At 43.9% G+C, this 26,659-nt stretch overlaps 1 protein-coding gene across 3 annotated transcripts in view; it reads right to left on the bottom strand.

Moving 5' to 3' along the window:
- Positions 1-4,887: 4,887 nt before the first annotated feature.
- Positions 4,888-26,659, bottom strand: part of TRIM37 (tripartite motif containing 37) — a 38,699-nt gene continuing 16,927 nt past the window's right edge. The window contains exons 14-26 of one of the 3 annotated variants that reach the window (XR_004427962.1): positions 23,480-23,659; positions 22,701-22,815; positions 21,427-21,639; positions 19,944-20,080; positions 18,480-18,574; positions 16,524-16,724; positions 14,253-14,558; positions 12,347-12,478; positions 11,732-11,918; positions 10,632-10,750; positions 7,007-7,172; positions 6,049-6,136; positions 4,888-5,590 (exon numbers count right to left, since the gene is read on the bottom strand). Coding sequence is in view for 2 of the 3 variants with exons in the window: in XM_033171890.1 (XP_033027781.1) it covers positions 5,587-5,590; positions 6,049-6,136; positions 7,011-7,172; positions 10,632-10,750; positions 11,732-11,918; positions 12,347-12,478; positions 14,253-14,558; positions 16,524-16,724; positions 18,480-18,574; positions 19,944-20,080; positions 21,427-21,639; positions 22,701-22,815; positions 23,480-23,659 (1,939 nt within the window). In the remaining variant the exon portion in view is untranslated. The remainder of the gene's footprint in view (positions 5,591-6,048; positions 6,137-7,006; positions 7,173-10,631; positions 10,751-11,731; positions 11,919-12,346; positions 12,479-14,252; positions 14,559-16,523; positions 16,725-18,479; positions 18,575-19,943; positions 20,081-21,426; positions 21,640-22,700; positions 22,816-23,479; positions 23,660-26,659) is intronic. The other 2 variants (XM_033171890.1, XM_033171892.1) reach the window with 2 other exon arrangements.

The following is a 26,659-nucleotide window of genomic DNA, read 5'->3' as shown; positions in this document are numbered from 1 at the left end:
TTGTAGGTGGGGTGGAGGGAAGGGAAGAGGAAGACAGAAGTAGTCTAGTTGGTGGGGTGGTTCTTTAAGGTTAACAGCCATTGTGGAAGCAGCAGGCCTTTGCAGGTACATTATTAAAAGCCATAGGGGGTTTGAATCTAGCACTTGAGCACTCCTAGCCCCTGTTGTATATCCAGTTAAGACTCATCTTATCTATGCCCCCATGTAACATATAAAAAAGAGGGAATACTAATTTTTGTAGTTTTTAAAGATCATTTCCTGTGGCTAAAGTTGAAACTATATTGAAATTTCAACAGCTTGGAGTCTTTTGGGGTGCTTAGTGACATTTTAGTCTTTTAAACTAAAAAAGTAATAATGTTAAAACTGTTTGCATCTAATAATAGTAGTGGTTAAATCTTTCCGCCACTGTGTCCTCCCCAATCCCTAATTTATCTCAGGTGTCAAACTGATATAAAGCTAGTTCAGATTCAGATATGTTGTCCTGTGAACTGATGGAGCCAGCAACTTGCTTGTCAGACTTTTTGGTCATCAGTTCTCCCTTCCCCATTCAAAGGGGACAGTAATATGGCAGTGTAGTGTTTGGCTCAGCTATTTGTCTGGTCCTTGCAAGAGACCTTCAGAGTATGAAGGGACTGGGGAAAAGCTAGAGGAAGGCAGCTTGCTATAGCAGTTGTAAAATGAGAGAGACTAGATGAACTCCGAATTGTCAGTTGCTCAGGAAGGGTTTGATGATTGCCTGTCTCCATCCTTCATACTAAAGAGCAAAACACTTCTCTCTCTCTATGTATATATAAATAAAATCAGTTTTAGCATTAAATAGCTGAAATGCAGAATAATCAGGGACAGTATGTTAGAAGAGGTCTCTTGGTTGCTAACATTCACTTGAATGATCTAAAATACTAAGGCATTAAATGTACACAGATCTGAATATGTTACATTACATAATTCCGTGGGGATTAAGTTTTAGCTCAACAGAATCACTGCCCAGTGCAGTTTGAATTAGCGTATAGGAACATAGAAAGCTGCCTTATACTGAGTCAGACCAGTGATCTGTCTAGCTCTGTATTGTCTACATTGACTAACAGCAGCTCTCCATCTTTTTCATACATGAAGATATTTCCAGCCCTACCTGGAGATGTAGGTGTGGTGTAGTGGTTAAGAGCGGTAGACTCATAATCTGGGGAACCAGGTTCACGTCTCCGCTCCTCCACATGCAGCTGCTGGGTGACCTTGGGCTAGTCACACTTCTCTGAAGTCTCGCAGCCCCACTCACCTCACAGAGTGTTTGTTGTGGGGGAGGAAGGGAAAGGAGAAAGTTAGCCGCTTTGAGACTCCTTTTGGGTAGTGTAAAGCGGGATATCAAATCCAAACTCTTCTTCTTCTCTTCTTCAGTATGCAAAGCAGGTACTCTGCCCCTGAGCTATGACCCTGCCACAAACTGATAATTTGCCTAAGGACTGGGGAGAATTAAGTAATTATTCTGAATGGCTTTTTATTGATTAACTCAATTTCTTCAAGAAACTTGATGAAACTGTTAGAAATCAAGTGCAGAAAGCTAAAATGTCTTGGCTTTTACCCACCGGGGGTGGGGGGGAATAACCAAAATTAAGGAGCAACAGCACTTTCCCACTTATCTGCAAGCCTTAGGTGTGTTGTGTTACAAATGAAGTGTTACCAATGAAATAAGGAGCTGCAGATGAGCAGGCTGTTTCTGCTGCCATGCTTGAGGACATAGCAGGGGAGAAGGTAGACTGCAATGCCCTTCTTCTCAATTAGTTGTGCTTCTATGGGAAAAGTGCAGTTCTTTGAAGACATGTCAAAATTCTAAAATGTTGCAAATGTGTTTTGACCTCTTCCCAACATGCAGTCATAATTGGAAAGTACTAGCCTCAGAGTGTGCTCTCATGTTTTTTATAAAAGAAGTGTAACTCCATATGTGTGGATTCATACATGGATTATCTGCTGCTCATCCTGTTCATCCTACAGGAGAGAATCTGCCATCCATTCCTAGTGTGGTCCAGTACAAAATATTGTTACAACTAGAAAGTGTTCATCTTTCATTACATAGTGGTAGAGTATGTAGGATCCATTTGTGAGGCAAGTCGTCAACCATGGTAGAATACATATTTAAAAGTAGTAGTTCTTGGTCCAATATAAGCTGCTCAATTCTACACACTAGGCAAAAAAAGCAGTGCTTTGTGACATGCTGTGTGTTTTTCTCTTAATGCCACTGGTGATAGGACGTAGTTCTCTTCAGTTCAAACTCCTGTGCCCTTATTTGCTGCTTGCTGACGTAAGCAATAAGCTCCCCTTTTTAATTAATGATATTCTCAGTGTTCTGTATCTTGTACTTTGATCCTTTAGCTGGTGAGAATGTACAAAAAATATAGGTATCTAACTGTATTTATTAACTGTTAATGTTGGTTGTCTGTAAAGTGTTTTGTAAATCTGTGTATTTTAATAGTGGTGACATTTGCATAATGAGACCTTTCCAATAAAGAGCTGAAGCAGCCCTCAAGTTCTCATAATCTGCATCAGCTACGCGAGTTGTGTAGGAACACTAGTAGTGGTGGTGGTAGTTGGTGGTGAGGACAGGAGACTCCAGGCTGCCTCTCCCCTGAGGCTGTTCAAAACCTGCTGGTGAGCTTATTCACTGTGAGTTTCAAAGGGATTCATTTAATCCCTCTCCTAATGTCTCCTGTCTCCAGCTTTAAACAGAGTTGTGAAGAATGCCTCCTAATGCAAGAAATGGAATAGCAGCAGAGCAGCAAGCCATTAATCCATTTCACTTACACTAACAAGTTGTAGAAATAAAATATTTATATTTTGAAGTGCCATCAATTGTTCTTGTCTGTTTGGAAGCCAGGGAGGCACATACCCGCCTATTCCATGTGACTCAGCCCTCTCCCCCCCCCCAAAAGGAAGCAGACTCCTGTGGTTCCCCTACTAAGCACTCCCTTCTTTGTCCCCTCACTTCCTGGCTCAGAAAAGCAAAGGACGACATATGAGGAAGAGAATATCCATCCTTTATTTTGGCAGAGCCTGTTCCTGCTTCTTGTGGCTTTTAGCAGCCAACATTCCTAAGTAGCAGCTGCCACTTGCTAATGCCTTTTAAATTTAGAACCTTCCATCTCATCGAGTATAACATTACCTTTTGCCTTCTGTTCATAGTGGTCCATTGTTATTTATGCAGAGGCACAGTGCTCTTTTCCCTAGAACATTCAATTAAAGCAACTATGCAGATTACATTCAAGCAGTCCTTTCCGTTACCTATAAATTTCGTTACAGCTCTGGAGAACCTGAACAGCCGGCTCCGCCAAAATGTAGCTCATTCTCATGCAAAAAAGAGAAGCAAGGAGAGGCTACTGTAGCTTTGCGTATGCCTATGAGTTAGGGCTGTGCAGCATAAAAACCTTCAACTGGAGGAGGTTAAAATCTTGCACCAATGGGTTGTGCAAGTAATGGCCCAGTTTGCACATCAAAGTAAGCCACAGTTAATGGCTTACCAAGAATGCACCTTTTGGTGCTGTTTTGTCTCAGCCCTGCTTATGCTGAAAGGAAACCAATCATGATCCCCCAGCTTAGTTTTATGTTTGAACTGGGGATCATGTTTTGCTTCAATAGAGCATGATCAGTACGTCAAGAGCAAACCTTGGCTACAGATTGCTGGGAGCAAAATAAATCATGACCCCTGACAAAGCAGGGATCAGGATTTGTTTCCTGCTAGCATAAGTTGAGAGGAGCAATGTGGGCACAATCCACTCATGTACAGTAAGTCACAGTGGTTTATGAGCTTACCACACCATGTGAATGTGCCCACTGTCAAGGAATACATTCAAGTGACAAAGTCACTTTTAACATTACATTAAACACTAATCTATAACTTCCAGTATTAAACAGCACCGTATTATACAAGTATCAGAAGGTTTGGTTTATAAATATAAACAGATTTGTTTTACTTACCATTCTTGGCTGTTGCTTTTTTGTTTCTAGAAGTAGGGAGAGTCTAAAACCAAGCTAGGTTGGGGAAAGCCAGCTAAGATTCACCCTTATTACTAAAAACATTACCATGGCACATTCCTAGGAATGCCAAGTGTATTACTGAGTTCCTGTTGAAATATACTTATGCTGTCATGAAAACTAATGAAGTGGGTTGGTTTAATAGAAATGACTTTACTACTCTGTTGGGACCCATTGACAACTTTGTTCCTATAGCTCACAAGTTCAGTAGGAATCATGTATTAGCCATATTTTATTTATTAAAGCTGTTCACAAAAGGTAAGGACTATGTTCAACTTCTACCAATATCTTAATAAAACAGCAAACATTATGCTCTTGTGTACTTATTTCAAGGGAAATAACCACATTTTTAAAGAGGGGAAAACAAAGTCACCTTTTTAAAGGAGCTAAATGGGGGGGGGGGGAATCTCACGTCAGGCAACAACAGGACTTCAATTCTGCTGCTAAGCACAGTCTTGCTGTTCTAACTGAAAATATCACCAGAGGAACTTGCAAATGGCTTGACATTTTGGAGTACTGGAATTGACCTTACCCAGTGCAAGCTACACTTTCAAGAGAAAATGTTAGATTTCAGCAATCACGCTATGACCAATAAAGCAAGTAGAGAAGAGGTATATCAACTGGCAGAGGGATGTGGCCAAGTTTACCCACTGGAGCAGACCCAACCTTAGACACCTTCATCACTGCTGCTGCATTGATATGAAATCCTAAGGATATGCATCATTCTCTGCTTTAGGCACTCTCCCCTCACCAGCTTGTAACAATCAGGGCATTTTAACAGCTATTTCTTGCATACAATCTGCCATCCCCATACAACACACAATATCCTTTTCAGTCCAAGGTCTGTGGTTTAAACTGCACAAGCACTGTCATTTCCATGTTCATTTTATTAATTAAAAGTGCAAACCATTTTCATCTGAACTATATGAATTTTTACAGCAGTTAAAACAACAATTTAAGAATAAATCCTTCCATTAAGTACAACATTCAGGAGGACGCAACAAACATTTATACAGTAACTCATGCTTAAAAGAAAACAGCCAATTCAGCTTAGCTTCACAGAACACCTTTAGCAGCTCAAATGCAATGCACAGTGGCAAAAGAGTTTGGCAACAAGTGTTTTCAACTGGCCAAAAATGGACTAATGGGGAGGGGGCAGGGGAGAGAGGAGAGACTCATGGATAGAGGCATTTCACTGTAAGTAGCTCAGGAATCAGAAGTGTAACAGCTTTAGTGTCAGTTCAATTCACTTAAAAATAAAGGTGGGGTGGGCATTCCCTTCCCCTTCTCCCTCTCCCTAACTCCTCAGCCATGAAGAGCAAGGCTGAGGCTCCAGCACCTTTTAGAGGCACGCAGGGTGCAGGTTGACACCAAGCAGGATCAGAAAAGCAAGTACAGCTAGATTTTCAGCAGGAAAAGGACTGGAAGGAGCAAGGAAGTGTGCACAAGGCATTACCAGAAACAATGCAGGTGAATTAAGCGGGACCCTGTGATGCTTCATCCAGCCACCTTCAACAGGCTAATGAATGCTAATCCAACTTCGGGTAGCCCCTGCTACCTCATGCTCTACCTGGGCCAGAAAGAGAAAGAAATTTCTTATCAGAAGTAGTCCAAGTCAACATTCTGAGGGGGCAGGGAGCAGAGAGCAGAGAAGGGATACACCTGAAGTATTTTTCCCCCCAGTCTGGTTTAAAGAACCCAAGCCTAGAATTATGAACAAAAAAGGAGAAAGCAAAGCAAGTAGCTCTCAGAGCAGCCTAATGTCTCCTGCAACAACAATGCAAACAGGCAACTATGTACTGCAGTGCTTCAGCAGGATCTCATCCTCCTGGAAAGTCAGTTTTTGACAGAAGCATAAAGAGTGAGGAAACCTTTAAGATGTTACAAAATATCACCCAGGTAGAAAGTTGCAGGTCCCAAATCCTCATAAAAGTTAATGTATCAAGGGTGACTGAAGTCATTTGCCAGAATGAGACTTTCAAGTCACAAAGAAACCAGTAGCCCAAAAGCAGTTCCTTTGCCATTTACCTTGTGCTGCCGTCCTTTCCGGTGGCAAAAGGGAGGTCATCAGGGCCTGTTTGGTCACCCTCAGGAAAAACTGAGCATAGCTCAAAGGCTGAATACACAAACAACTGGGATTTAGAACACAACACACCAAAAGCAGTTTAAAATAACTTTCTTTTTAAGTAGTAGTAGTAGTATTTTATATAATGCAACCCATATAATGCAAGGTGGGGGGGCTGCTTCTCACACAGCTTTCCCCTGAACATATGATGATGGAAAATACCTGTACTATAACACTGCCACATTGAGCAATGTGCCCACTATACTGTGCTTGCATTGAGTTGCTCAATTTCCAAGATCCCTACACAATATGGGTAGGGCATGTTTGTCCTACTTGCAAGACACTCAAGTGAAGGTCCTCCTACACCATGCAAGAGGCAGCCTTCACAACCATGTGCCCATCCAGGCTGCATCACTAATGTGGTCCTTTCAGTGAAAGGAGAGTGGTGATGCATGAAGCCTATGCAGTTGCTAAGGCAACCATACTGCAATAAGAAGGCCCACACAAATCAACAGAACTGTCATTGCCTCTTTGGGGGAGTCCTCTCGGCTTCATAACTAGGAACACTGAGGAGGTCAGAGTTTAAATATTGGCATCTTCAGGATCCAAGGGTGTAACTACGATGTGTATGTATGAGTGGCAGATACAATATTGGGAGTAGCACTAGATAAGAACCAGCAGTACAAAATCAGAAGCTCAAAGAACTAGGAAAAGCGAAAGTATTTGCAACGTATAGGCCAGCCACCCTCGGCCTGTGCCCTTCCGATGTTTTGAACTATAACTTCCTTCAGTCCCAACCAGCACTGGCTGAGGATGATGGGAGTTGTAGTCTGAAATATCTGGAAGGTCCCAGGTGGGGGGCAGTTGACCTAGACGCTGAGTTTTTCCCCAGCCCTGATCCCTCTCTGAGAGCCTCCTTACCTACCGTCACTTGAAGGCTGGGACTGGAAAGCCTGGCTGAAGACATCCGGAGTGGCACTGGCAGCTTCCCCATCCTCCTGCTCTTCATTCTCTGTGTCGCATTCAATGTCACTGTCACTGCTCATGCCTGGCAGGAGGTGAAGGATGTGCTTCTGGCAAAGCCCAGCTGCACACAGCAAGGAGAAGAGACGAGACTGCTGAGGCTCTAGAAACTGCTCTCAAAAAAGCACCAACAGGTTCAGTCTCTTCCCTGAGAACTGCAATCCAGATCTAAAAAACACTCAAGCTTCCCTGCCTTGTTGGCCCAGAAAGGAACATGGAGCCTTGGAAAGAGAATAAAACCATTCCCTCAGAGGTTGACACCTCCTAAGGAGTGATGTGGTGGGGGGAGACTTGCTGAACAGGAAGAACCAGCATCACAGGAAATTATTGAAGAGCTGAAGCACTACAGTTCGTTTACACTCTTTGAGACAATACAATTAACAAAAGTTCCACATTTTAATGGGCACTAGCTGAAATCTTGCAAATGGCTACTCTATTTCACCAAGATTCCAAAACTGGCCCCCCAGAATTGTGAGAACTGAGTGAGCAGAGTCACAGAGCAGTTCCTCATCCTCGAGCAGAGCAGGATATTCAGATTCACCCTGGATAAGGCCCAAGTTCTTGTTTGGGTACTTCTCTTTAGCAATGGAAACCTGTTTCCTCTCAAAATCTGCATTCCCATGGGGGTAAACTGGGAGACGGGGGTGCATCAGCCCTTTGAGCCACAAGTTCTGTGACCCTAGGAAGGCCAAGTTAAAACCTTACAAAGGACTCTTTATGACAAATGTTACTGTCTCACTTCTAGTTATATTTTAACACTTTTTTGAAAATGAGTTTTTAAAGCTCTGGTCCCTGTCCTATGGCCCCAGGATGGTTTACAGCAGGGGTCAGCAAGGCTTACCTCACCTGGGCCAGTTCACTCCCATGGAGATGGCTCTGTGAGCCGGACTGCTTCTGCAAAGACGCGATTTCCGGTGTCTGCGCATGTGCAGACACAATTTCCAGCACCATGGAAGTGAGTCCCCGCTCCGCTGGTTTAGCGCAGCGGGCGGGGACTCGCCAATCGGGCAGTTCGATTCAGGGGCAATTCGGGGGCCATTTAAACGACCCCTGTGGGCCGCTTGTGGCCCATGGGCCGCAGGTTGCCGACCCCTGGTTTACAGAGTTCAAACAAGTAATACAATAATAATACTTAATGCAGCTTTGTATTATATAAGAGGGGTTTCTATTATCATGAACTTACCACTTTCTAGTAAGGTTTGGTTTGAGTGTAGCAATTCTGGGACCTATTAGGATGCTCTACTCCTGGAGACTTATGGAACCTGATGCCTGAATGCTCTGAAGGATTTTTCAGCATCAATACCTGAGTGCTACCTCTCTGGTGTGTATTTCCTCAGGAGTAGGACTTCCAAATATGACCAGATCATTTCCCCAAAAGAAATTTTGAAGTCTCCATGTCCTGACTCCACTGGTCAATGGCAGCACCCATCACTAGATGCCTGGTTCCATCTGAACAGAAGGAACCTTAGAGGAAGTCCAATGCTCTCCCATTTTGCTTCCTTCCTAGTTTCCAATTCTGAGTCATTTTTCCTACCAACTTTCAAACGCGTAGGCAACTATTGTCTCTAGTTTTTGTGTTTTTTAAATGAAAGCTATAATTTTAACAAGAATTCCTCATGGCCTGGACTGGCCGACAGGTTATATATATATCTTTTCTACTCTATGTTAAGCTTCCATGTCTGCTACAAACAATCCTCAGTGCATTAAAAAGTAAAACCCACTGACATTAAAATAACTTGTTCCGAAGTTCACATGTTGAGGACTGGACTGTTAGCCACATGTTGTTTTCACTGCAGACCAACATAATCTCTTTTTTACTCTTACTTCAGTAAATCCACCTAATGATAGTCTTTGCTTCCACTATTTAAGCTGCTTTTTGCAGTTGGTAGCCAGCCAGGCAGCATGCCCTCTTGCCACCAGCAGCACATCAGTGAATCACTGTTTTTCTAAAAGCTCCAAAGTCAAAACATTATCTATATTTAGCAGCTGAAGGCAGCGCCGTAACCTCCTTAAGCAGGTTCACACCACCCAGCTTCTCCAAGTGCTACCCTGCAAATCAGGACACTTTTCCAGATCACAGAGAGGTTGTAGAGCACATCTGGGGAGTTTCAATACAGCCAAGGTGCTGTAGGGCTTCTGCCAAGCAGCTCCATTTAGGAAGGCACTCCCTGTTTCACATACAAAGAGAACCTAAACGTCAGAGTGAGGTTTCCCCAGCTCAGAGCACCACACTACAACATCAGGCTCCCAATTAACTTTGTCCTTGAGTATTAACAGAGAACTGCCAACATTCTCCGTCTCCATGGCTACAAAAAAGGTTCTGCTGCTTCCGATTCCCTTAACAAAAGGAAATAAGAAGGAACGGGGTTTTCCATAATGCAAGCTTTAAAAAAACCAATAAATTAGTGTGTCTGCCTTCTTCCTGCTGCCTCCTACGACAGCCAAACTGCAAAGCAGAGTGACTAAGAAGGAATTTCAGCCTGATGTCAGACACGCCTCCTGCAACACCTACGCAAGACTGCCCTGCGCAGATAACGGTGGTGGATGCTGGCACCTTAGTGCCGTCACACATTGAAATTCAAATGCCTGCAGGGGTAGAAGGCAGAGCTTTGCAAGAAAAGTGTGAGTGGCAGGGGGTGGGTGGGGAGATCTTCTAAATGAACAACCTACTCCCTGCCCCGGGGTGGCCTCTTGTTTCCATAGGGAAAAGCAAAGTCTTCTCCACTGCTGCTAAGCTTGCTTTAGATCGCATTCTAAAGATGCATAAGAACCCCAGCTAAGCCACAATCATTGCCAAGAGGACCTCACAGCAACCTCAGCCCACTGCTCAAGAGATAAACAGCCCCTTTGCTCATTAGCACAACCTCCTCCTGTGAGGCAAGGCACTTATTCCAGTTTCACAGATGGAAGAGCCAAGGTGAGAGATGGAAAATGTTTTCCAGAGGCAACCCACTGACTGCATGGCTGCAGCAGAGACTTGTTCTGCATTCTGTTGAGGTACACACCTGACCTTCAAAGCACTGCTCTGGATACTCTTGTTGCTGAATGGTTAGACCCACCTGGTGCCCTCCAGATGTCATTGGACTACAACTCCTACAGTTTACTCAGACAGAAGGAAGGTCCTCCAACGATCCAAGAACGGGGGCAGATTGAACCAGGAGCCTCCTGGATATAGAAGGTATACTAATACAGGCTCTCTAACGACACATTAGACTCCTGCATGGAAGGTAAGTGACAAAGTCCCTCTGCACCTCAGACCACTGACTTAACCCCAACCCCAAGCAAGCTACCAAGTACAGCTTGGCTTTCCAGCTAGTGATTTGCAAGATTTGAAACGTGTGGAATAGTAAGAGAAGGAAGTTCATTAGAAGGCTCTTTGTACCGACAACCACAGCTGCTTCTTTAGATTCACAATACTTGAACCTGCAAGGTTACTGAGTCCTTAATGCATTTGAAGAGACATTCCTGCTTTTTTGGTTACTGGGCCCGTTTCCCCGCAAAACCGAAACAGCCTTGGATTTACCTTCTTCTGCCCCTGCTGAGGCTCCCTCAGAGAGAACCACCTGCAGCTCTCCAGCCTCCGTGTTGTTTTCTAAGTCAGCAGGCTCTGTTGTTTCCACGCGGCATCTATTTGAATTGGGTCTAAGAGGAAGAGGCAGGGCAGGTTTTACAAAGCAGCCAAGGACATTCAGTGCTAAGCGAGTACTGCCAAGAAACTCAAGCTTTTGTTATTTAAAAAGGCACTTGGTTGCTGGGGTTAAACTGAAATCATGCAGACAACAACTACCAAGTCTAGAAGGTCAAGTCTCCATGCCCAAACTTTTACGTAAGAAAGTAAGGACAACAGAAGAACTCTGCCAGGTCAGGCAAATGGCCCATCCAGCATCCTATTCGCACAGAGGCCAACTGGATGCCTGTGGAAAGGCTGCAAACAGGACCTGAGTGCAACAACACTCTCCCAGCTTGTGGTTCCAGCAACTGGGATTCCAGCCTGGAGGCACATTTGGAAGTTGTAAGAAACCTTCATGGGCACCCCAAAATATCAATTTCACAGAATAAAAGGTGGCTATGTTCAGAACCCCCTTTCCAAACAGGTAACCCATCTAAATAACCCCCCCCCCAAAAAAAGATTAAAAGCAGCCACCCGTGCAATCTGAATAAACACTATTCAAAAAAATTGGGAGGGGCAGGGGACCTTGCCAGGCACCAAAGGAGCGCCTGAGGGTGCCATGGTACCTACAGACAGCAATTTGGGGCCCCAAAGCCTTACATGGCTATCAGTCTTTTACAAAGGGCCAACCACCATATTGCCCCCCTGCAAATACTCCCCTGTCAAGCACACTACTTCAGCCAACATTTGCAACAAATACAAGGTAAAGCGGGCACATGCCAGAGAAAATGTGGGCTATTTTTAATATATGGTGGTTTTCTAGGTGCAGGTAATTTTTTTTATATATGTAGCATTAACTAGTGAACATCTCCCAAGAGTGAAAAGCAGAGGATGGGAAAGAGAGGGACCCCAAGTTGAGAAATATGCTACAAAAGCCACAAGGTGAGACTAAAATGATGTTCCTCCAAAGAGAGGAGGCTAACAAACAGGCTAACAGAGCAACATAAACTTACCCCACAGCAGCTATTTTCCTGGCCTTTTCCACAGGCATTATGCCATTTAAGCCACATGCACCCACATCAGAATCTGAGACTTCACACTGCCTGTCTTCAGGCTTAGACAATGGCTCTGAGGTACAGCCATTCGTCAAGGACCTGGGGGAGCCATGCCTACTGCTGGGCTTTGGGTTTCCCAGGCAACCTATGGAAAGGCAAGGCAAGTGTGTCACATGGCCACCCAGGCTATAACAATGGGATCCCAATGTTGCAGCACACAATCCATACTTTGGAAAATACTGTATATTGTCAATCCTGGGTACTTTGGGTGGTTTTGTTTATGAACAACTTTCTATCGCAAGGGTAGACATTGGGGTCTCCTCCATACGTCACGGGACTTCAACACCCATCAGCCCCAGCCAACATGGCCAATGGTCAGGAATGATGGAGTTTGGAGGACACCATGTTGGCTGCCCCTGCTCAATTGTAAGGGCAATTTGGAATCTCAATATGCAGTAGTAACAGCAATTTGGAATCTCAATATGCAGTAGTAACCAGGGAAATATCCCCCCCCTCTCTCATACATACACACACACACACACACACACACACACAAAAAAAACCTGTTTATACCTTCAAAGGAAATCTGACAATCTCCCTTCAAGTGAAGATTTCCATCCCCACAATCCATTGCTCTTCGCAGAGACAAACTCCCTGCTGCTCCACTTCGACTAGCTTTGCTTGAATGAATTTTCTTATTTGTGGCTGCAAGATTTAGAAAAGGAAACATACATTTAAAATAACCAGCATTAAAAAACAAAAAATAACGAAGACACACCAACTAATGTTACCATTATCACATCTTTCAGTAATGACTCGGAAAAATGGGGATGACATCCCACTTGGCCCCCTGGGAGATAGAACATTCCCTTTCTTAGGGTAAACCTCCCCACATGCCTTTCTCACTCAGCAAGTTTAATTACTCTCCATCACTGAAAACTGGTGCTACATCGGAAGTTATTTAGTATCTAAACCAGAGCACCTCAAAGTGCATCTGCCACCTAAACTGATTAAAAAAGCTTTGTAATTCCAGTTCTGGGGATGGGAGACCACAGAGCATCTAGTGGGGGCACAGCTCAGTGGGAGAGCACGTGCTTTGAATGCAAAAGGTTCAGTTTCTGGTGTCTAGCTAAAAGCATCTTCTGGAAGCACAGATAGGAAAGACCCGTCTCTGCTGGAGACCCTGGAGAACTACTGTTAGAGTAGATAATACTGAGCTGTTGAGATGAGGGGTCTGCCCTGGGGTAAGGAAGCAGCCTACGATCCTTAGGTACATGAAGAGGCTCCTACTTAATTGTTATTAAGAACTCTCTACCCAGTAAACCCGCTGAAATCCTGTTATCTTGCTGTGTAAGCGATGATTCTTCCTACATTAGTTAAATTATCTCTATTCTCAATACAAATGAGAAAGCAGAGAGTAAAGGAAGAAGTCCCTTTCGGCTCTGTCTGTTCTCTTATTATGTAAATGAACCTGTTTGCATCAACTTTTATTGGTCTGTGACTGTAATAAATCAAATCAATCTATTGAAGGTTTCGCTTCATTTAAATTCTAATGAATTATTTCTATACCAGGCCTGCCTGCTACAGTCTATCAAGCAGAACACAGCTTCCCGGCAGCTTAATAACCCTCCTGATCTTTCAACCTACACAGGACTGCAACATCATGGAATGCACCTGGAGAAAGCCACAACAGGCAGCAGGCATGTGCCGGGCTTGGCAGATCAAGTTATGCAGGCCTGCTCTGCCCTGTGTGAAGCACCAGAAACGCACCACATGAGGAACCTCATCTGAAAGTCTTTTTTTGAATTGTTTCAATGCTTGCATGTTTCAACACTCCCCAGGGCTGGAATTCTTAGAATCCCAGGAGGCCACTAACTTGAGTAAAAACAAACCTCAAGAGAACCACCATCATGGTGGCTGCTTTGGCAAGAGATGTTTAACATTCACAGTACAGGTGCAGTCAGTTTGAAATTGGATCAGAAAACTGTATAGGTTTCCAAGCTGCTAGACATGTAAATCCACAAATCAAAATGTCTGGCTGGAAAGGTTTATTTAAAACCATTCCAATGGTACCGTGAGTGAGTGCTATCAGCTTCTTTTGCCACCTTCAGAGTAGGTGCACTCACGTCTAGGGCTAGGTCAGGGGTAGGCAACCTAAGGCCCGTGGGCCGGATGCGGCCCAATCACTTTCCCAATCCGGCCCACGGATGGTCCGGGAATCAGTGTGTTTTTACATGAGTAGAATGTGTGCTTTTATTTAAAATGCATCTCTGAGTTATTTGTCGGGCACAGGAATTTGTTCATATTTTTTTTCAAAATATAGTCTGGTCCACCACATGGTCTGAGGCCCACTGGCCCACGGCTGAAAAAGGTTGCTGACCCCTGGGCTAGGCTATAGAAAGGCTGCATACTTCTGTTCTCAGGCAGACAGACCCCATTCTGCAAAAAAAGGGAAAATTAAGCCCCCTTCCTCACTTACAATTCCGTATGTAGCAGCTAGAGAGGGATGATTTTGTCAGCAGCTCCCTCCCAAGTTCTTGCAGCTTGTTGTAGCTCTCTGTCCCACAAGTAGCCAAGGTTCCCTGGTCACCAGGAAACGAATAAGCAGTTGGCCCATCAGAAGCGTTGCTGCTCCGGACCTCCGACAGCTGGTTCTTCACATCTGACATTTTACTGCGGACTTCGGCCATCTGGCTTTTCAACCTCTTCAGCATCTTCAAGTCCGGTGGAACACGCCACATGGCCTGGTGCCTCCGCTGATCCCTCTCTTTTAGAGAATAGGATGCTTGACAGAGAGGAAATGGCAAAAAGTTAGAAGCCCACCAAAACAATGTCTATAGACACAGAGCAAATACCTGGGCCTCGCACCGCGGAAGACACCTTTTCTGCTCCCCAGCTAGTTTCACAATCACAGAGCCCAGGATTTCATTCTGTTGGCTGTTCTGTGTACACCACACATAATAGCAACTACAAAACCAGCACAAACCATGCAGTCTGCACAGCAGAAGTGAATGTGGTTGAAAACCAATCAGATGTGGCCATGCGGGGAGTTCATTGAAGGCAAATTGAAATACACTGCCTTCGCTCTGAAGCTCTGGGTTCTGCTCAGAATGTGCATCTGGATATCCATCAGAATGCTCATTTAAGTCCTTAAATCTGCTGTAGTTAGCCCAGCTGCATTCCAACACGACAGATATAATTTATTAGACCTCTTCCTTTGCCCACTCAAAGAATCGCAACACATGTACCACGAAACATGGCAATGGAAATGGCAGTAAAGTTCACTTCCCATAATCTCACTCCTAGCTGAACTTTAGAGTTCCCCAGTCAGCGGCCACCTTGTCATTATCCCCCTACCTAAGAATCTGGGTAACTTCACAAGCCACTTAGCCATCTCTCTTTCTACTGATAACATGAAGCCTGCTTAATTTTGCCAGACTGCAACAGCCAAGTTCTGTTCCAGCCTCTCTCTCTCTCCCTATCTTTAGAGCTGACAGTACAAGAGGTGTTGCTATGGAAAGAAGAAAAAGTGTGTGTGTGTGTGTACCAGACTGATCATCATTTTATCCTCTGCTCTCTAAAGTCAACAAAATGGTTGCTTCAAAGTGACCTGAAACCAGCTATCAGTGGCTCCAGGTCAATTAACTCCCAACAAAATAAAAACATTAAAGTTTGACCTTCACTGGTTTGTAGCAACAAAAGGACATGTATGGTTAGGTCACCTTTCCTCGACACATGCCCAGTTAAGGCTAAGATACATCTCCAGTGTTTTAAAGGCAGATCAAAATATGGCAAGCATGGCTGGTTTGCCCTGTGATCATGCCTGCCTCTCTAAGAGCTCAGATGGGCCATGGGCTGAGGACTGCAGGCATCTTAAACAACACCAAGAAGAAGCATCTGCAGCAGCAAGTATGCTACTAAAGGAAAACAGAACTAGAATGTATTACAGTGGTGCCTCGCTAGACGAAAATAATTCGTTCTGCGAGTGTCTTCGTATAGCGAATTTTTCGTCTAGCGAAGCACCAAGCCAGAATAGCGGTTTTCGCGACGGAAAAATTTTTTTTTTCCGTCTTGCGAGGCAGCCCCATTGACTTTTTCTTCTTGCGGGGCAGCCTTCCGCTAGCGAATGCCTTTCGTCTAGCGAGTTTTTCGTCTAGCGAGGCATTCGTCTAGCGGGGCACCACAGTATTAGAGAATTATTAGGCTGGACAACAACAGTAAGTTATGTAGACAACACTGGATAAAAACCCCTAAGATACCTGCTTTAAGCGAAATGCCTACTTCCGACCTCATGCACACCCCCTTGGTTGTCTTCAGGGTTCAGGTTCGGGTTCAGCTTTCTCCAACCTGGTGCCCTCCAAATATTTTAAACTCCAACTCCCATAATCCCTGACCATTGGCCATGATGGCTGTAGCTGATGGAAGTTCTGGTCTAAAACGTCTTAGGAGATGAGGATGGGTAGAACTGAGGTTGGGGAAAACTAGTGCAGACTATAAATCCTTCCCAGAAAGAGACCCTATGTGACAGACACTAATCTAGCATTGCACAGCTTTAGCAGCCAATTCCAAGACACACAAAGGTTTCGACTTAAACACACAACTGGATGATTGAAGTACATTCTGTTGCTTCACATTAAAAACCATTCCAAGTATAGCAAAGCAAATTGAACAGGAAACCATTCAAAAAGCTCCATCCTGTTAATGCTGTTGATTGGATTTGGGGGGCGGGGAGGAGGTTCCATCCACTCACCTCTGTTCTGCAGCAGTGAAGCAGGAGGGCGCGGCTGTAGGCCCCACAGGTTTTCCATCCCATTCCTGTCCTTCAGGTCCAACAGGTGAATTAAAATCAAAGGGTCTATGTCAAGTAAGCTGCTACTGGCTGAAGAGCCTAGTGCGCTTCCTCCCCTCCTGGACATGCGGCTGCTTGCAGTGGGGTAGCCATGGCTCCCACCTGGAAGGAGAAGAATGCTTAGTGTTTCTAGAACGCTTTAAGAATGTCCAAAGCACTTCACATTCAGCAGTGGAGGCCTTTAAAGTCAGGGGTGGCTGCAGCCCATTGGGACTGGTGGGATAGAAGGCAGAGAGACCAACAGGAGGTGGAGTCACAACCAATGATAGTTCTAATTTTGTTCCCACCTTTCTCCCTGCTGAGTTGTAGAAGGGCAACACCAACGCTAAGGAGGAGGAAGCCAACAGGCAGCACCACTCCCTGGACTGGTTGTAAGTAAGAAGGCAGGCAGGCGGAGGCTGGCTGAGGGCAGGTTGAGGTTGGTGGGGCAGTGCCCCGTCCGCTGCAGTTGCCAACCTCCAATCTCCCAAATACAGTGGAACTCCGGGTTACGCATGCAATCCATTCCGGGTCGTCGTGCGTAACGCGGGTGTGCGTAACTCAAACGCACGTAAAAAAAACCAAAAACCCGGAAGTCGCGCAATTTTAGTGCTTCTGGGCATGCGCAAAGTGCGCAGAAGCGTTCTGCACATCCGGCGGTCCTGCATGCTCCGTAAAACACTTCCGGGGTGCAGGAGTGCATATCCCGAACGTACACAACATGGAGCATACGCAACATGAGGTATGACTCTAGTGAATTCAGTATGTGTGTCTTAAAAGACCTGTAGCCAAACTACTCTTGGTGCAAAAGTCTGTGCAGGAAAACAATGTTGCCAGCTGTAAGTTAGTTGAATGGGGAAAATAAACACCCATATAAAAACCCACTAAGGGGCTCTGGCAAAGCAGGTGATTAAGAACACGCAATTAGCAAAATTGGAGATTCCTCAGAATTGAGTGGGTTACAGACAGACACCAGTGAGGGAGGATTTTACAGACAGCAAACACTTTTAAAAAGAGAAGGCTAGGGAACACAATCAATCACTTAGTTCTGCAGACATTATGCCTCCACCTCTGTTCCTGTAAAGGGGGTGGTATTAATCAGCTAAATATGAATTAATTTCCTGGCTCAGAAGGAATTCTAACAGAGGTATAATTTAACTGTCGTATGCCAGTGATTGCTATCTGAGCCACAATAGGATTTAGACAGTTATAAGGAGAACTGCAATACAACACCATCAACGCTTCCCTCTCAACAGGATAATTGACAGATCTTTGCTAGAACTGGTATCTTAAGTGCTTATTTAAAAAGAAACATTCCAAGAGCTTTCAAAATCCCAGTCACAGAAGAAGAATCTGTGTCTGAATTAATCAAATTTATAGGCACTATTCCCTTGGACTCCTCTCCACTTGATACTTGAGAGGTTCACACATTTTATCCCTTCCTCACCCCAGTAAGAAAGCTTATGCAGTAAGATCACACTGTTTAAGAGAAAGTGTCAACACTCCCAAGGGTAAAGGAAAAAGAGTAAAAGGCAAAAGAGGAAATCAATCACTGGCTCTACTTAAGAGTACTTTTTTCCCCCTTTTCTTTTTAAAAAAGACTGGGAAGCGTCAGCACTCCATTGATGCGTTTTTTAAAAGCCCTTAAGGAAATTCAGCTGTAAGCCTCCCATGACTATGAGCCAATGGGAAGACTGCCCTACATTGCAATAATCTCCACATACGGTACATGATGCAGCAGTTCCAAAAATAGAAAATCCTGCAGAATACACAGCTCTGCGTTGCCTCTGACGTGGCAGTGAGAGAACAAGGAGAAGGATGGAAAGCAGGCTCTGTATACTAAGATGCAGTTTCATGAAAAAAGGGTCCGATTCATACCCGAGGCACCTGCTGCGGCAGAAGCTGCCTCCTCCACAATATCTCCTTCCTCCAACTCCATGTTGTGATTGTATTCCACATCATTTTCCCCAGACCTAAGAACAAATTAAACAAAAACAAAGAGCTCCTTTTAAGCCTTTGTTCTGAAAAATCACTTGTGCTTAAAATAATTTCATAGATTTTAAACTGAAGAGATTAGCAAATTCATTGTTATGGGATAAAACCACTCTTTCACACATGTACTTATATCACTCAAGTTCTAGCATCTGAGGCTGAGTCTATGTATGCAGCAGAATGAAGCAGCAGAGTCCCAGGGTGCTGGAATGGATTCTACCCCTTCAGCTACTTCAATACTCCCTACAAGGTAGTGTATCCATAAGGTTCTAGCTTTGCTAGTTTTCTCCATGCAGGAAGACTTGTTTTTTCTAGCCTTTAGCATTTCCATTTCCACAACAGAATTCCCCCATCCTCTCCCCCTGCACCCTCCCCAGATCTGTTCTAGATAGCTTTGGGGACGCCCAGAACAGATTTTAGGGGGCACATAGGGAGAAGAGATGGAGGGCAAGTTCAATTGCATGGCCACAAGTGTGCTGAATATCCACTTTATCTCCCACTTACACTCTGAAGTGGTACAGTTCATTCTGCTATCTCAATCAATCAATCATTTTATTTGTATGCTACCTTTCCAAAGTTAAAACCATGCTCAAGACAGACTGCAATGTATAAAAAACACATAACTATAAGCTTAACAAAAGCAGTAATAAGCAATAAACAAAACATCAAAAAGTACACACCCAGACAGAACAATTTCCACATGAATCATTAGATCCGAAATAAAGATATTAAAAAATGAATAGCAACAACCCCAACAAAACTCGTAAACAATACCCTAGCGCTAAAAATGCTCATTCTACTCATTCATCACTATCTCAGCCCTTGAACCCTCATTCTATTAAAACCACAGACCCCTGGAAAAAACACTGCATTTGAAATGTACAGGCATGTAGTCTTAGAAAGAAGCCAAATATTTGTAAGTGCAGACTGCTTCAATGTTACAGGTGCCACCCAATACTTATTCTGCACCTCTGTGCTGCCTCTCCAGACATTTTTCTTTAGGCAAGCCTTTCCAGACATGTAGAACCGGACATGAATTTTAATCTCTTTTCAGCTTGTTGATTTTCATTATCTTCTGAATGTTTTTCAATACCTGTCCTTTTATTGATAATTATGTTGGGGTTTTTTGTAAACTGCTTAGGGGTTTCATTGCAGCCATGCACTGTCTGAATTTTGTTTAATAAATAAAATAAATAAATATTTGATTACAGTGTTTTATTTGTCCTTACGCTTTGTTAGCTGCCTTGGGAGCAACAGTAATGTAGGGTGGGATTTCCCCTCCCACCCCGCCTGCAAATGGAAGGCGCTTCCATTTCAATAGACAACAAAGATGAGAACAGGGTCTCTTACATGGTCTCTTCATCAATATCATTTTCTTCTGTGTTGCTGGTCGCTGTGGAACTAGCTGAGGAGCTGCTGCCATCAAGGTGGTTTGCCTCGTCCTCCCCAACAAGATCGACATCAAGGTCCCCATCTGAGAGTTCATGCTGCAGTCAAGAGTATGCAAAAATGGCTCTGAAATAATGCTTCTGTGTGCAGTGCGGAGCAGTGGCAGCCAACATGCTGCTCTCCAGTTGGTAGCCCAAGAACTTCCATCAGCCCCAGCCAGCGTGGCTAACAGTCAGGGGATTATGGAGTCCACATCACTTGGAGAGGACCATGTTGGTTATCCTGGTGCAGAGAAAGCAGTGACACTAATGTTTAGCTGGTTAACTGGAAAGAAGGAACTCTGGAAGCAGGTTTCCCACAGGCATCTGGCTGAACCCTGTGGGAACAGGATTCTAGACTAGATGGCCCATTGGTTTGATCCAGCAGGCACTTCTTATATTCTTATGTAAGCCAGTAACACACAGGACTGCCCATACTCCCAGAATTCCAGGGGGTAGCTGGCCCTATTCCAGAGTCAGAGATGTGCTGATGCCCGGAGCATGGCAGAACAGGACTTTCCTCTCACAGCAAGGAATGAACAAGTGTAATGTCTATTGGCTTGCTAACTGTAGCAAGTAAGAGGGACAGAGTACCTAAGAACATCCTCATCCTTGGAAGGAAGGCATGGTATTAGGTACAGAACTGAGCTCCCTAAGAATCTCTACTTTCATTTAAAAAAACAATTTTTCTAGGCCTTATTAAAAACAGATACTGTATGTCTGAAACTGCCTTCTGAAACTTCCAAAGCCAAGGTGGCGGTCAGTGAATAAGGTTTTCACGACTACCAAAAACAGAATACATTATACATTATGCAAGATAGTAGAATTCAGCAACACTAAACCCAGATTTTCATGCTCTGGGCACAGACATTGAAAGGGTGTGTGTTTCAGCACTGATAAAAGGCTCCTTTACCAGATGTCCCTCAGTGCCACCCAGCATGTAATCTATTCTGAAATTCAAACAACACAACAACAGTTAGCAAAACAGGCTGGCTACTATTTTCAGATGTGTACCTGTGATCTACCATTTTCTGCTTACCAAACACAACCCCTCTCCATTAGCACAGTCTGATCTATAGGCATTGGGATTTGCTCCCACAATAAATAGTGATGGTCAACAACTTGGATGGCTTTGAAAGAGAGTCAGACAGCTTCATGGAGAAGGCTAACATGGGCTGTGTTCTCCCCTTCACCACCGGAGGCAGTGTGCCTCTGAATACCAGTTGCTGGGATTCACAAGAGAAGAGAATGATGTTGTTGTGCTCAGCTTCTTCTTCTGGGCTTCTCAGAAGAGGCATCTAGTAGGCCACTGTGAAACCAGGATGCTGGACTACAGGGGCCATTGACATGATCTCATGTTTGGTCATTGCAGCAAATTCACCAGGGCAGGAGAGGAGGATTCTTACATTGAAGTCTTCATACTGTATTTTTTCTTCCTCGTCATCCTTTGCTTCTCTAGCAGATGCTGTGCTGGCCACAGCCTCAAGATGCACTTCAGAGTTTGATCCTGACTTCTTAGGTCTTGCTTCTGGACCATCATCACTTTGTGGGCTGAGGTGAGTATCAGGGGGAGACATGCCATGGGATTTCTGGGTACGAGAAAGCTCGATTGCAAGCCTCTGTCATTTTAAAAAAAAGAAAATAAAGCATACACATATGGAAAACAGAAGGCATAGGTTTAATGTAGCCAACCTTCATTATACAGTCGTACCTTGGAAGTTGAATGGAATCCATTCCGGAAGTACATTCGACTTCCAAAACATTCAGAAACCAAAGCGCGGCTTCTCATTCCTGCAGCCAATCAGAAGCCACAGACGTTCGGCTTCCAAAAACTGTTCAAAAACCGGAACACTCACTTCCGGGTTTTGATCGTTTGGGAGCAGATTTGTTCAGGAGCCAAGGCATTTGAGATCCAAGGTATGACCGTAATACTAAACCAGTTGTTCACAAACCACATGGTGACTGACCGTGTAGCAAGAGCTGTGATGCCATGAGAAAATAATTAGATATTCCCTAGTGCCCAAGTTACGTACCCAAAGAGATTACCCATTGCATCTACTCCTGATTCACTTTTCTCTTTCCAATTAGCCTCTCCTGGAGACAGATCACCCTGACACATCTCTACATTGAATGTGATTGGATCAATCACTCCAGATGCACAGATGCAGCAGCTTTTCCTGCCTGAGAAAGCACACCCAGATCAGTGACTCATGCAGAAATTCAGAGGTAGGTCCTTCTACAGGCAAACAGCTCTTGCACATCTGAAGAGGTGCTGCAGCACAATGGGTAGAGCACATGCTTTTCATGCAAAAAGGTCCTAGGTTCAATCCCCAGTGGCATCCCCAGGTAGTGGTGGGAATGCCCCACCTCAAACTACTGCTGCCTGTCAGTGTAGACAGTACTGAGCTAGATGGACCAATGTTATGACTTGACATAAGAAAACTTCCTATGGACCCAAGTGTAAATTGAAGCAAGCTTCCAATTTCAACATACAGAAAATAAGAAAGGTTCCTCAACCCTCAAAAGTCTGGGAAACAAGCACAACACACTAACAGAGTAACATTCATGATTTCATTGATCAAATTAGCTGAATACACTTGCCTCCCAAAATATCAGCCACCCACTATAGTTAATGGCATTGTCCCTCAATTTAGCATTCATGTGTCACAATGCTGCTTACCTCTTTAAGGTTATTTATCTGTTGGACATCACTTGTCTGAGCAGCTTCCAGCTGAGAAATGTACCAGTGCTGATCCCGACATTTCTGGAAGAAGGTGGGTGACCGCACCTGGAACCTTTGGGGGGGGGGAGGCAGAAGGAGGGGAAGACATCACAATGCTTACAAAAGTCCCATACAAGAATAATGCATGTTCTATCAGCAGTTGGGTTCTCTACCTAGCTGTGACAGCAACCTTGTGTCACCATCGTTAAAGAAGAATCTGAAAGGAGGGACAGAGCCACCCAGCTTCATCCTATTTGCCGCTAAAAATTTAGGCTGGCAATTTAAACCAGTGAATTAAATCAGCTAAAGCTTAAAGGTTACACTATGTTTAATGATGCTTATTTTGCTTCTGAAGTGCTACTGTTAACAGAGATCAAAAATTATATTAGAGATTTCCCTTCCATGTAACAGTGACAGGTAGCTTGCATCTATTAAGCTGCAAAGTCCTCATACATCAAAAGGCACCAACTTGGAGGTCGAGCCAATAATCACATTTATTGGGCAATGATTACTCAATTAAAATTCTTGAGAACTTTTTAAGAGACAGGCCTACTAAACAAGTTAAATTGAACTCCTTTCCCCATTACGACACTGCATAATAGAGGGAGGCAAGGGCTGCTCCCCCACCATATAGGATATAGTGCCAAGAGGTTCCTTTTTCTACCATCCACCCTCAAAAAGCTATCTGTGGTCATCTTGCACCCTTACAGCACTTACGCAGTAGGCCTCTCCCATACCTTAAGATGACTGTGTCATTCTGCCTGTTTAAGTAGCCTTCATTAGCAAGCAAGTCCAGTCGAAAGAACCTGTTGTAACCCCAGCACTCGCCAACTTCAAAATCAGATGCAAACTCTCGAATGATATTTTTAGCAGGATCATTAGTGGACTGGTGGACCATTTCCACACGGTATTCATACCTACAAAACAAAAATGCCACAGGCAAACAGAAGATAAATCACCCAATGCCAGACCTGACCTTATGTGGAACTATGCATTAACATCTATTAATTTTATGGTGCCACCCATTTTGCAAAGAATGAGAGGACAGGGCCCAGCCCCCAGGGGCTTACATTCTGTGTATTGACACAGGAGGAAGTGGAAGGGAAATGAAGCAGTGGCAAAAAGGGGAAGAATATGTAGTTACTTCAGTTATAATCGTTGAGTTTTGTTACAGTAATTGTTGGTTCAATTATATCCTAAGTTACATTTCACTAATAAATTTCCATAAAATAGCAAGTATGTCATCTTTCTACCAGTTTTTAGTTTTGTTTAAAAAACAAAAACAAAAAACAAACCTGCATTTCAATGCATGGCTGCCCTCACAGGACAGCCTATAAGTCACATGAAAATACAACTAAATAAAAAACCACAACAGCAGCACTACTATTCAGCCAAACGCAGACTTGAATAAGTGTGTCTTCAGCCTTTTTTCAAAGACTAGCAACAGTGAGGCCATAGATATCTCCCTGGGATGTTTAAAAAATGCTGATGTGATGGGTGCATGGATAAGGGTATACACTGAGGTAACAACCAATGCCAGACAGCCGTGGTGGCCCACTGTGGCCTTCGCCAACCTGAAGATGATGGGTGAGAGTCCAACATCTTATCTGGAGGGCACACCTGACACAAGAGGATAAGAACAGCTGGTGCAACCGTGGCTACAACTGTCTTCAAATAAAGAAAATCAAAGCACCAAAATAAAGAACAACTTTCTCATGAAAGACAGTATAGTGAAGTAGAAGCTCCTACTAGTGGGTGATTCGGTATTAAAATACAGTTTTCAAACAGAAAGCGTTCCAGAAGTCCGTTCGACTTCCGATACGTTTGGAAACCAAGGCGTGGCTTCCGATTGGCTGGAGGAGCCGCGCCGGACGTTTGGCTTCTGAGGCAAAGTTTGCAAACTGGAACACCTACTTCCGGGTTTTGCAGCGTTCGAGTTCCAAGTTGTTCGTTAACTAAGCTGTTCAAAAACCAAGGTATGACTGTACTATCAAAATGATTTAAAATATGAAGAACCCATAACCAACCTTCCCATTTAGTTTCACAGACCTTTTCAAAAAAGCACATTTATTAGCTACAGCTTACCTCCCAAAACTCAAGCAATTTAAATGAAAACCAACCCCTGAAAAACTAGGATTGGGGACCAGGGTTTCTATTCAGATCAGGGCTGGGGAAACTTTGGCCCTCCAGATGCTATTGGACTCCAGTTCCCATAAGCCATAGCCAAGTGTTAGATATGATGGGAATTGTAGTTCAGCAACATGTTGGGAGGGTCACAGGTCTCTTAGCTCATATTCAGACTGACAGGAGTGGCAGGCCTAGTTCCTTGTCAAGGACACAATCTGGCTGTGGGTGTTTTGAAGCCTTTGAATCAGAGTTGTGCTTAAAAAGCTTAGGGACTAAATTCTTCGTGACCTAGCATCTATGGTAATTTTTTGGCAGGTAACCTCTAGCTCACCTGAAAGACAGGCTGGTCGGCCACTTGGCTGCATTTGAAATCAGTTTCCCACTGCAATTAACAGAGCTCTTCAGACCAAGTTCAGCACAGCACCTCTGTCAAATATTCCCTTCTTGCCAAATATGACCATGAAACTACATTACTTAAGCCACTTTCCCCACAAGCAGAGGGCATTTAAGCCAAAAGTCACACACACTCAAAATGTCCAATAAAATATGTAGCAGTCCTTGTTAGAGCCAGCTGAACTAGTGTGAAGCCTGGAAACAGGACATAAGGACAACGTAAGGCAGACGGGGAACAGCATTCTCCCCTCCTGCGATTCCCAGCAACTGGTATTCAGACGCATTCTGCCTCCAACAGTGGAGGGAAAATAGCTATCATGGCAAGTAGTAGCCATTGATGGTCTTATCCTTTGCAGGAAATGCCTAGTGAATTTTCAGCAAATGAAGGTGGCTCAAGAAGATTTTGAGATGTACAACTCTTTTTCTCCCCCCTCTCCATCTCCCCCATGACTAGCTAAATCAGAGATATGCAAATGTGCTGAATTTGCATGCCTGATATAGGCAACAGAATCCTGCTCTTGGATGCCAGGGCACCTAATTTTGGTCACAGAATCCACAGAGTTTGGGGGAAATCTAACATGGCTCATTCAGATGGGTAGGGTTTAAATAATAAAATTATTATTATTATTCAAAGGCAGTCTAGAAAAGTGCTGATATTCTGCAACTCTTAACATTAACTGGCTTATATCTGCCCTTCCATAAACAAAACAACTGCTTATATTTGTAAGACCTTTAAATCCCAGCTTGATCACCAAGATCATCTGTAGGATTTGCTGGTAGTTCTGAGTTGGGTGAGGCTCATTTGACATCAGCACAAAACTGAACCTTCAGTGTTATTAGCCCTTTCTTGAAGAATAGAGACTTCCAATAGAGACTTGGCAGGGCTTCTGTACTAACCTTCAAAAATTTGCTGAAATATTTTCTTTGCCACCAGGCTTATGCAGACAATAAGACAAATGTATTCCATTGAATAGTCAGCTGGCAATCCATTTTAATTTTTGTGTGGCTTTACTGTATTTGAATTATTGTAAACTGATTTGATTTTTTTAAATGAAATTGTGGTATACAAATATTTGTATAAATAAAGTAAATAAACAAGCTCTGATCCAAGGGAAAGAGTCCTCAACATAAATGTGGCAGGCAATTTTCAACAATTCTTTGCCTTAGCATACACAAAGACTCACTCCAGAGGATTGGGGACCATTCAGAACAGGGTAGGAAGTGTTGTGGGAGGGGGGCCAAGGGGGAACTGGAAAAACTGCCACACCATTTCCATTCGTAGAAACCTCTTCTGGACCAAAGCCCTTTCCACACAAAAAAAGGACTCTTTGGATCAAGCAGAGTTTTTGGTGAAGACCCCTAAAAGATTGGACTAAGTAATACTGCCTAGGTTCTTT

Source organism: Lacerta agilis, chromosome 15, assembly GCF_009819535.1.
Source record: "Lacerta agilis isolate rLacAgi1 chromosome 15, rLacAgi1.pri, whole genome shotgun sequence".
NCBI lineage: Eukaryota > Metazoa > Chordata > Lepidosauria > Squamata > Lacertidae > Lacerta > Lacerta agilis.
This window is presented reverse-complemented; position numbering and strand designations above follow the sequence as displayed.